The sequence below is a fragment of the Hyperolius riggenbachi genome, chromosome 3 (genome assembly GCF_040937935.1).
Source record: "Hyperolius riggenbachi isolate aHypRig1 chromosome 3, aHypRig1.pri, whole genome shotgun sequence".
NCBI lineage: Eukaryota > Metazoa > Chordata > Amphibia > Anura > Hyperoliidae > Hyperolius > Hyperolius riggenbachi.
Genome location: NC_090648.1, coordinates 223207545 through 223219865, shown reverse-complemented (window position 1 = coordinate 223219865; position 12321 = coordinate 223207545). Strand labels below are relative to the sequence as shown.

General features: G+C 43.3%; 1 protein-coding gene across 1 annotated transcript in view; it reads right to left on the bottom strand.

Annotated features, from left to right (window-relative positions):
* The window catches only part of SEC11A (SEC11 homolog A, signal peptidase complex subunit), a 30564-nt gene extending 18763 nt beyond the window's left edge, over positions 1-11801 (bottom strand). The window contains exons 1-2 of the mRNA XM_068275823.1: positions 11671-11801; positions 6381-6490 (exon numbers count right to left, since the gene is read on the bottom strand). Coding sequence (XP_068131924.1) covers positions 6381-6490; positions 11671-11721 — 161 coding nt within the window. The 5' untranslated portion in view covers positions 11722-11801. The remainder of the gene's footprint in view (positions 1-6380; positions 6491-11670) is intronic.
* Between the last annotated feature and the right edge of the window lie 520 nt (positions 11802-12321).

The window sequence follows — 12321 nt, the reverse complement described above, 5'->3', positions numbered from 1 at the left end:
GTCTATGGTTGAAAGAATTAGAGGCAGAGGACCAACACGGCAGCCAGGCAGCTGGTATTAATTAAAAGGAGATAAATATGGCAGCCTCAATATTATTCTCACCTCGGGTTCCCTTTAAAAGTGCAACGCAAAGACAGAGGGCCCAAGTTTTGGTGACCCTTTTCCCAGAAAATTCACATAATTGTGCAGGTTTTCTCAAGAAAATACACGTAATGTGAGCAGATTTGAACAAAAAACACATTCAATAACCCCAATATGCACAATCGTTATCAGAAATGACCCCAATATGCACAACCGTTATCAGATATGACCCCAATATGCACAATCATATTCAGATATGACCCCAATATGCACAACCGTTATCAGATATGACCCCAATATGCACAACCGTTATCAGATATGACCCCAATATGCACAATCCTTATCAGATATGACCCCAATATGCACAATCCTTATCAGATATGACCCCAATATGCACAATCCTTATCAGATATGACCCCAATATGCACAATCCTTATCAGATATTATTTATTATTATTATTATTTAGTATTTATATAGCGCCAACATATTACGCAGCGCTGTTCAGTGTGTATATATAATATCTATCTTGTCACTAACTGTCCCTCAAAGGAGCTCACAGTCTAATCCCTACCATTGCCATATGTCTATATTATGTAGTGTAAGTACTGTAGTCTAGGGCCAATTTTTAGGGGGAGCCAATTAACTTTTTTGGAATGTGGGAGGAAACCGGAGTGCCCGGAGGAAACCCACGCAGACACGGAGAGAACATACAAACTCTTTGCAGATAGTGCCCTGGCTGGGATTCGAACCAGGGACCCAGCGCTGCAAGGCGAGAGAGCTAACCACTACGCCACCGTGCTGCCCCCAATATGCACAATCCTTATCAGATATGACCCCAATATGCACAATCCTTATCAGATATGACCCCAATATGCACAATCCTTATCAGATATGACCCCAATCAGCAGCACCACCTGAAAAAGAAAAGAAAAACCCATTTACTCACCTAGTCAGAAGACCTCCTGTTCCGACCTCCTCCTCTTCCGACCTCCTTGTGGCGCGCAGCTCAGCTCCCACGATCCTCTTCCTTCCTGCAGCAGCCTGCATCTGGCGAGCAGGGCTACGGGACAATGGCCGCCCGAAGCCCTGCACTGCAGACTCCAAGTCTGCAGAGCAGGGCTTCGGGCGGCCATCTTACCGTAGCCCTGTCTGCTGCTCCGGGCTGCCGCTGTGAACTGACTCGGCGTCTCTTAGACGCCTGAAGTCAGTTCACACCAGGGGGTGCTTGGACAAATTTAGGGGGTGCTTGAGCACCCCCAAGCACCCCCCTGGCGCCGCCACTGGCTACTGCCATTCACTAAGGAGATGGACTAGTGCAAAATCTGTCAGTTGTGTCAGATTTCTACTGCTTACTGTAAGTGATAGCAACATAGGAGAAAAAAAAAAATGTATGGCTCATTCTACTCTGGAAGAAACGTACTTATTATTTGTATGTGTTTACGTTATGTTAAATTCGTGTTGTTGAACATTGAACAATTTTACCTTTATCAAACTATTATGTGAGTACATATGTACACACAATACATCTCTCCAAAAATACTGTGGGTTATGTGTGCTCCATACAGATACAAAGTTGTATTTGAGGTTTTTTTTCCTCCAATAAATTAAAAAAAGTGCCAAACAATAAAAAAGCAAAGAAAATGAAGGTTAAGTAAACTACCACGATTGTTTCTGCGTGACTCCTTTATTATTATTATCATTATTAATTCATTGTGTGAAGTATGTGATGCTGCCACTCATACAGGTGTGTAGTCCCCTTTAAAAGCTGAAAACAAATCCTACACATTGCCTAAATTTGGTTAAAAAAAAAAAAAAATTTTTTTGAATGAACCAATCAAATTGCAAAACGCTAAATCGGTGATGCTCACAAAACGCTATGCACTTTTTGCAAAACGCTCACACAAAATGCTAGCGATTGCGATTAGCGATAGCGTTTTGTAGTGGGTTCCAGGCCTCAAGCTGGCCACATTGTAGTCCTTTTCATCATCATTCAGGCACACTGCCTTAAGGCTCATACACATGTCCAACAAAAGCCCACAACCAACCAGACGGCATGACCAACCAAGCAATTGCGTGACTAGTATTTTCTGCGCACCAATCAACTGTACGACCAACTGCATACTGCACAAGCAAGCAGAATGACGGACTGCATGATATGACTGCATGCAAATCAACTCCTGTGCATTAGATTAACCTTCAACTCCACACTCTCTCCTTCACAGTCCACAGTACAGAAAAACAAATAGGTCTCTGTACAAAAAAAAAAAAAGGTCAAAAGAAACCCAGTTAGAAAAGGTAAGTAGGTAGGGTTGATCGATGAGATGAAAAAAAAAAATTCAGTCAATACAAGATTATGCAAATGTTATATGCTAGATTAGTCAAACAGAAGGGTCAGCACCACCATAAGTAATTAATGCTCTTTTAATGCAGTGGCAGCAATGCCTGCATTAAAAGAGCATTAATTACTTATGGTGGTGCTGACCCTTCTGTTTGAAGAATCTGTGAGTGTACCCCTGGAGGTGCTGGGATAGGGGTTGAGCACGCCACATTATCCATTGGGTGCTCCTTCATTGCTATAAATGTTATATGCTAGAATAGATAATGGTCCAACCGAACATCGCCAAGGAGGAATTGGATTGATCCATTTTTGAAAGATGCATACACTTTCATATTCCTGTATCAGCTCAGAATTATTTGCATCTCATTAACCATTCCTAAGGTGCATACACACATCAGACTATAGTCTGGAAAAAACAGACCAATTTTACCCCCCTACGTGTAGTATGAGAGCCATACCTTCACAGTAGTTTCTATGGAGCTGAACTCCCCATCAGAAAAAAAAAATCTTTGCAAGATGCTGCACACACACAAAAGATCTGTAGCTGCAAAAGATCTGTTCCTGCCAAAAATCCATTCCTGCAAATTGCAATGATAGTCTATGAGATCTGCAGATCATCATACACACATGATTTAACTGACATTCATCTGCAGATCAGATCCACCAGGATGGATTTTCAGATCTGCGGATGATTGTCTGATCTGCAGATGAATGTCAGTTAAACAAGGTGTGTATGATGATCTGCAGATCTCATAGACTATGAATGCAATTTGCAGGAATGGATTTTTGGCAGGAACAGATCTTTTGCAGATACTGATCTTTTGTGTCTGTACAGCATCTTTGTGCGCAGCATCTTGCAAAGATTTTTTCTGATGGGGAGTTCAGCTCCATAGAAAAGACTGTGTAGACTATGGCTCTCATACTACATGGAAGCGGGTAAAATTGGTCTGTGATCTTTCATTTTCAAAAGACTATAGTCTGATGTGTGTATAAACCTCTAGTTGTAAGTTGGCATTCCCCTCCAAATGCATTTTGGCCCAACACAAAGTTCAGTACTCCAATACTTTCCTTGTCCCTCTTTGATAAATACAAAAATATAATGTATGTACTGGTTTTAATGCCCCAGCACCAGGCACACTGTTTAGATGCATTAACTCAGAACATCCTCTCTGCTCTAAAAGATACACAACAGCACAAGAACCTTTAAAAAGGAAAAACATTTCTTTGTTACAGCTGATACAAAGACTAAAATAAATCTGCACTGTTTCTACTTCCTGATTCATGGAAGCAGACATATTGTTAACAGCCTGTGCTTTCAAATGAGCTTATCTGCCATCTCTGCCGTGGCAGTCATGTAGCACAGGGGAGAGATCAAATTACAACTTGTGATTAGACACAAATGACAGGGAATTAAACTGGCTAAACGCTCTAAATATATACAGGGTACATTTCTGTGTGTTTTCCTTCTGTCCTGTGCATGAGTTCAGGTCCACTTTAAATGTACACAAGTTTTATTTATAAAAAGGGGCAGAGGAGACACCAAAGGGAGTGGAGAAGAGGTGGCACAAAGGGAGGCAGTGATGGAACATAAAGGGGCACAGGAGGCACAAGGCAGAGAGGAGGGGAGTGCGTGAGACACAGGGGGGGGGGGGGGGGGGAAGAGATGAAGGGACAGAGGGGGCACAGAGGGAGAAAAGGTGGCACAGAAGGGACACCGAGGAGGGCAGTAGAGACATTGGTGGCACAGAAAAGGGCACTGGAGGCACAGGGGTACACAGTGTTTTTGACTTTACAAACAAATTCAGGTTAAGAATGAACCTATAGTTCCATTCTCGTTCATTACCTGGAGAATACCTGTACTCCCTATTTATTGTACAGGTACAGTGCTGTATAATATATTGCCACTTGATTAATAAAAGCGAATTACAGTATTAGTAATTGCAAGTAACTACACTTAACGTGAATTTTGCAGCAAACCTGTCTAAAACAAGGGCAGGACAAACATGTAAAACACATTGGCAATGCATACATGGGTCATGTCATGTTATTGGGGCACGTGAGTGTTCCTCTTTTCCTGTGAATCCATAAAATAAAGAACATACTACCTCAATAGACGGTACATCATCACTGGAGCCTTACAGATCACAGCCAGCAGCAATACTGTGCAGAGATGCACAAAAGCAGCATGCAGCCATTTCAGCAGCGCACATCTAAGGACATCACACTTTAGAAGATGGGTGCTAAACGTAGGCAACACTAAGATAAATCAACTCTCCTATGCTGCAGTCATCCCCATCAGGCTGCCCGAGGCTGTAACAGCTGCTATATACTACTTTACCACTGGGTAATTTGTCATCCATGGCAGCTGGGACCTTCATGCTACTTGTCCGTTTCTGATCACAAAACTTGTAAATTACACAGAGAGGATAGATCATACGAGCTCCCCCAGCTTTCTGCACACTGCTTTCACAGAATTACGCACTTTCGTGTACCACCAGCTGAGGTAGCAACCAAAAAGGTATATGGTAAAAAGATATATGAGACCGCACTCCAGCGATGCAGGTGATGAGTGTGCAGCGGATCAACCCGTGTACCTTCTGGGTATATCAAGCAGTTTCTCCAAAACGATCCAGCACAGCTCTTTTATCAGAAATTACTATATTTGGATCATAAAAAACAAACTGTTACAGCTGCATAGTGACAACGGTCCACCGTTTCGGACCACCACAGTCCTTGTTCACGCCACACAGCCAAATGAGCAAATGCAAACACACTTCTTTATACAGTCATTATCACAGTATAACAGCCAAAGAACAGTATGATATGATCGGACCTGATGGGGAACTGTTACAAGGGGAAAACCACACAAGAACTAAGGGATCGTGTTTCCAAACACAAATCCAACATCAGAGGCAAAAGCTTGGACCATGCGGTCTCAGAACATTTTGTTCAGTTTAGACATGATGGTAGTCAACTTAGAGTCCAAGTACTAGATGGGGTACCCCGGGAGTTTAGGGATTATAGGGGTAGAGAACTGTTAAAGAGGAAGGCACGGTGGATAAGGCAGCTGGTGACTATTAGTCGTGGGAGGTTGAATAGGGAATATGACCTTAATTTTGTGTGGTAATAGCTGTGCTCTGTGCCTGTTTTTTAAGGGGTGGGGGGCTGTCTGGGGGGGGGGGTCTTTTCGACCAGTTTAACATTTGTATCATGTTCCTTTGCCTTGATGGCAATTACTTTATGGGTTGAGGTGTTGAGCATCCATTGTAGGCATTGGGCATGCGTATTTTGTTTTTGTTGATTCCGTACTATGGTACTGTTTTTCCCGCATCGCGACGGTGATTGAACGCCTGAGAGGCGTCATGACGTACGTCATTCCGTAGTTATGGTAAGGTGCCGTGGGCAGCACTCTGTTCGTGTTACAGTGCGGTTGTGTGCTGATGATCCACAAATCTGTTCATGCCCTATGCTTCAGGATGCACTTTACCTCATCCTGGATCTTTTAGGTAATTTATAGCTACATTGGATCTGTGTAACAGATGCTTTTCACATTTGTTTATCATATGTGTTTTGCTAATGCAGTGACATCATGAACCATTGACCAATAGAATGGGTGGGTGGTTACCTGTGTGGATAAACAGTCAACGGTGGACCATAGCCACTATGCAGCTGTAACAGTTTGTTTTTTATGATCCAAACAAAGTAATTTCTGATAAAAGAGCTGTGCTGGATCGTTTTGAAGAAACTGCCAGCTGAGGTAGACTAAAGTGACAAAGTATGGCGGCAATCAGGGTGATCAGCAGCTGCCACCCAATTAAAACATACAGCGCATATAGGTAGTGTGCATTTTTAATGCAATTTGAAAATGCAAAGGTTAACTTTATGTCGTAGAAAAGGACATAATCATCAAATTTTGAAAATAATGGAAGACATAGTCACGAACTATAAACATTAACCTACCTCAGAACAACAACAATGGGACTTTCACTGCCAGTGACCACCATTAGACCTTTCCATATCATAAGCGCAGAGGACACGATCATACCAAAGTTCAAGACTTGATAGTATAACTGAAACAAAAAGATGCAATGCTTATTACTGTATATGAAAAACATTTACTAACAGCATTTGGCAGGATACATACTTTTAAATCCCTTTTTCCTTACTTGCAATCCACTACAAAAGATCACAAGAAAAAGCCTTTCTGTCCCTGACTTGACTGTGGGTCTGATGTATCTAGTCTCCGCTGCATTATATCCAGCTGTTGCAAGTACTATTGGGCCAATGTTTCCAGCCATTACAAAAAAAAACTGTCCCGGAAACCTCATGCTCAGCTACATAAGCTTGCCACACTCTAGTGACAGTCATGGTTCTTCACACTGGGCATGATTCACAAAGCTTTTTCCCCGCTTTTCCTCTGTTTTCACCTGATCTATGTTATTTAAGGTAAGAAAAGTAATATTGAAATGAAGTGTATTGTACTTTGAGTGATTATTTTGCTTGTAAATGTGTTGAAAGGTTATTTTTATTAATTAGGTAATAAATAAGTCATGAATGAGAAATTTTGGGAATAGAGCCCATTGCCTTCTATAAGCAGCAGGGCTGTGGAGTCGGAGTCTGGAAAAAAAATGCACCAAATCCGACTCCTAATGAATTGAACTGTAATTAAAATAGATATTATGATAAAATGTTCTATTGCTCAGAAAATAGTCATAATTTATATATACAGTAATAGCTGTGCCAAATCCACAAAAATGAAATAAACCAATCAAAAAATAGTTACTTGTGTTGTTTCAATAAAGCAGTCCCCGTATTTTTAAAGTCAGATATACATATCTTATTGTGACTGTACAGTATATATGGATAATAATTTGATATGTTAAAATTTGGTTTGGTGACTACGAATTAAAAAGGTACCAGAGATGGATGAAAAGAAACGTTTTATATATACCTGGGGCTTCCTCCAGCCCGCTTCAGGCTAATTATTTCTCCTCCACCGCCTGGATCTTCTGCTATGAGTTCCAGTAATTCGGCCAGTCAGCGCTGTCCGGCCACGTGCCGCTCCTACAGCCAGGAATACTCTGCACCTGCGCAATAGTGATGCGGTGTAGTACGTTCCCGGCGGCAGAGTGTGTGCATGCGCACTACGCCCAGCCGGCTCCAGTACCTAGACCCATAGCAGAAGATCCAGGTGACACCAGGAGGACAGAGAGGGACTGATTAGCCTGAAGGAGGCTGGAGGAAGCCCCAGGTATGTATAAAGCTTTAATTTCATCCGTCTCCGGTTTACTTTGTTACACAGTAGTACTATACTCTACATATGCACTCCCCACAGAGCTGCAGGGAATGCACTGAGAATGTTGTGCACATTAAACACAGAGGTGCTGTCTATCACCCATAAACCTGGTTCAGATTGTGCATGAAGAATGTGTAATAGAGGAAGAATCTCCTTATTCCCCTGCAGAGTACCTGCACATCACTCTTACATGTACCCACAGTTACATTGCCTAGGGCCTGATAGATGTTCTTTGTTCCTGTCTGTACCATCTACAAGTACGCTTATCAAGGACTAGTTTTAGTGTATGACTAAAAGTATTAGAGGCAGAACATCCGCCGGATATCCAGGTAACTGGTATTGTTTAAAAAGGAATAAATATGGCAGCCTCCATATCCTTCTCACTTCAGTTGTCTTTTAAAATTGCGTTGGTAGTTAAGAGATGCATTTCATGTTACATACTTTCAATCAACAAGATTGTAATATGCAAATTAGAGGAGTCGCGCAAGCTCCCTCCACTGGTGATATATACTTATGCGTATCACGCTGGAGATGGCCAGAGGAACTCACTGAATTGTGGAGCGCACCAGACATGTGACCCAGAACCAGGAAGCTGAGCTGCTACTCACGCAAGCGGCTGCTCGCATAATGGTTGTGCAGGAACATTTGACTACCGGATCTTTCAGTTTAAACCTGCATGCAGCATTCGGTATGTCACTTTCTTTCCCCAATGGCTGCAGCACCTAGTATGTGATTGGAAGTACTGTGTGACAGCTTTGCCAGTTTTGAAAGGTAGTCTTATACGGCGAGTATATACCAAACTCTATATTTTTAAGTGGAAAAGTTGAAGGTCGTTTTATAGGCCCAGTCGTCTTATACGCTGGAATATACGGTATTTGAGTTCATATAGATCTTCCTACCATTGCTTTGCAATCGATCATTTTATTGAAGTATTAGAAAAACTTAATGATTTGGTTGTAGTGTATATAGCTTTAGGGCCTATTTCCACTATCAAAATGATGCGTTGATCGCATCGTGCCGCAGGCACTTCTGAAAGTCTGGATGTGGCCGTCTGTAATGGCCTAAAGGTTCGTATACACGTCCGATAAAGATCGTTCGTTACGAACGATTCGTGACGTTTGCACGATATTCAAATTAGACCGAAAAGATCGTTCGTAATGAACGATTGTGTACACACGTGAACGATATAAGTATAAAGTACTGAACGACGAACGATAAAAAAATGCGTGCGCAAACGGAAGTGACGTTATGACAGGCAATAAGAACATGCGTACTACTCCACAGATAATCATTATCGGACGATCTTTGTACACACTGCAAGGATTGAACGATTATCTTTCGAAAAAATCCGCCGGGTTGGATCGGTCGGATTGAACGATAACGGTCGTTATCGTCCAAAAAAACGACAGTTGGAAAATTTGGAACGCACGATTATCGGTCCGATTGTCGTTATCGTTCGTTTTCAAATGATCGTTATCGTACGTGTGTACTCAGCTTAAGGGAATCAGATGCGTGATGTGAGAATCTGCAGCATGTAGGAGATTCTTTTCTGGGGATGCATTGCATATCCGATCGCATTGCAAACAATGGAAACTGCTGCATTGGTTTCAGGTTGGATGCTATCCAATCATTGCATCAGACTGTGCTAATGGAAACGGGCCCTTGACACGTGCCAGCAAATGGTATAACAAGAGAGATAACAGAAAAAACTTCAGTCAGAGCACATGATCTGCATGCTTGGCTTGAAGGTCCGCGCATGCGCAGAAGAACAAAACTGAACGCCAGACCTGCGGGAGGACGGTGAGGAACTGAAGACATGCTCATTGCGGCGGGAGGAAGCCGCAGGTAAGTATCAAATCTTTATTATTTTACGTATCTGGTACACTTACACTTATCGATTTTACCCAGCAGATTCGATCACTGTGTATAGGGTTTGCATTCATGGAGGTAGTGCATCGTGCTGTGGCATTTATATGGCGCATGGGTTCAGGGAAAATAAAAGCAAAATCATTGGGGAATAGGGTGCGATTGATGTTTGGTGTGCTAATTAACCTTCTTAGCGGTAACCCCAAGCAGGAAATCCGCAGCTCAGAGCGGTAACCCCGAGCCCAACTCGTGTTAGCCACCGGCAGGCATGAGCTCCGGATGAAATCCGAATGGGTTTGATTCAGATTTCATCCAGATAATGACTGCACCCGAGCATGCGGGCGAGGGATGGTTATGGTTAACTTACCCAGGAGCCGTCTGCTTTAATGCGTACCACAGCGCGCCTCACGCTGTGTTCCAATTCGCGTTCATGTAACTGCCACGCTTCCTTCTTCAGGGTTAAAGTAGAAGTGTGGTAGTCATGTGATCACAAATTGGAACGCATCGTGAGTTGCGCCATGGGACGCATTAATGCAGATGGCTCCTGGGTAAGTTAACCATCCCTCACCCGCCTGCTCAGGTGCAGTAATTATCTGGATGAAATCTGAATGAACCCCATTCAGATTTCATCTGAAGCTCATCCCTGGCCACAGAGAGGAGAATGCAGAGCATTGCTCACAGCAGGCTTTGTAACTCACCTCTCCCCGGGATCCAGCCATTCTTCTTCCAGTCCTCGGAGGCTCTGGATCCCTCTGGTGAGATTGCATTCTGTCATGGCGACAGCTGGCACACTTACTATAGGGGTACAGCACCACCCGGTGGACGGAGGAAGAACTGCAGTGCTGGATCCAGGGGAGGTGAGTAATGTGCTGGGCTGGAGTTTTAAAAGATTGCATTGCTTTTAGACCCTAAAATCCAGAAGTAATCATATTGCCATAGAGGTTAATACGGGCAGCGCATAGTTTAGTTTTGCATTTAGGGTTATAGTGCTTTGTAGGCATGTTAGATGGCACTTTGCACTTTAGTGATTAGTATTGACACAGAGTAGGGCGTAGGCACTTTTTGGAAACCAGAGGATAAGGAGGGGATGCGATGGGCGCATTCCGCTTGCATACAAGGTTGATAGTATGGTATCACACATTTGAACCAGGGGAGGGGATGAGGTCTGGGAAGAGCGACACAGAGTATGTGCAGACGTACCTGCATGCAGTGATGCCATTATTACTATAAGCAGAAGGAGTCTGTGTTTGGAAGTTCAGATATACTTACTTGAGGCTTCTTCCATTCCCCTGCAGTATATCAGGTCCCTTACTGTTCTCCCTTTTCCCCTTCAATGTGCCACTGCCCCCTCCAAAGTTACCAGTTAGTTTTGGGGGTGATGTTTGAGTGCAGTATCATAAAACTCCCCTTCAGTGCCACCACCTATGATTAATGAGACGCTAATAATACTGAAGTGCATGCAAATATATTGCAAACTGTACTGACACTGTGCCAATTCAAATCAGCAGGAAGTGAATCTGCATTTCAAGTTGTATGCAAGCCAGAATTCTAGCATCTCACTAACCCATCTCTGGTTATCACTGATTACCAAACCTCACTGTGAGGAACAATGACCAGCACCAGCCATATGACACGGCTGAAAATGTTAAAAATAAAAGCATTTCTGAACTAATAAACAATTCAAATTATGGTAGACGGCTGGAATTTTATTTACCTTTAATAACAATCATGCCTAAAAACACTTTTATAACATATTCATCCTTGAACGTGGCCATTACACCTCACATGACATCCTGTACAGAAAGCCACTCATCTTTCTGCCTCTTTATGCTCAGAGTGGTAGCTAACAGCAATGGGCTGCAAGAGAAAGAGACACAGAATGCCGAGTCTGCCACGTCCCTTTCTCTGCACAGGGGTGGACACAATGCCATAGATGAAGCGACAATCGCTGCAGTGAGCGATCAGTATAAGCAAGTGGCAATGCAGCTGAAAGAACAGTGTCAACACAATGAACAGCACGCTGTGACAGGGACTCTTGGTGACACACTAACTACAGCGCCTCGTGCAGGAACCAATCAGCGCCCTCACCTGCCTCTTGTTCATCCGCCGTACATCGTCCAGAAAGTCCATTGACATCATTCTGTACGCCTCCACTTCTTACCGGCGCCAACCGGAGGCACCTAGGCACCGGAAACAAGAGCGGGCGGAGTCACAAAAAGCTATTTCCTTTGCTGGCAGGAAGCGCAGAAGTAGCCATATTGTAAAAGGGCATCTATTGGCGTAGGTGATAATTCACTACACTGGTGAACTAGTCTTCCTATCTGTCCGCCTAGTGTCGCTGTTAACACAACGCAGAGGCACCATTGAACAACCACCCGTGCAGCAAAGTCCCGAAAGAGGGACAAATGAGGAGGACAGAGGGACAGGGCTCCCAACAAAAGAGGGACAGTTGGGAGCTATGCATCTGGTGTCCTCTGGGCAGGTTCACATGGGCGACTGCCGGTGTACCTACCAACATTTCAACATACCCATCAAAATAGCATACAAATGCTACTCAGCATGTGCAAAGTCATGCATGCCATAAATTAACCTCATGATACCAATCAGCAGTACTAACATTTCCAGCCCTTTCAGGGAACAATAGTACAAAAGTGTGATGTGATGATGTATTGCCATATGTAGTGCTACATTCGCTTGACAGGTGAAGTTTCGCCTTGCTACTGAAGAGACTTGGCAATG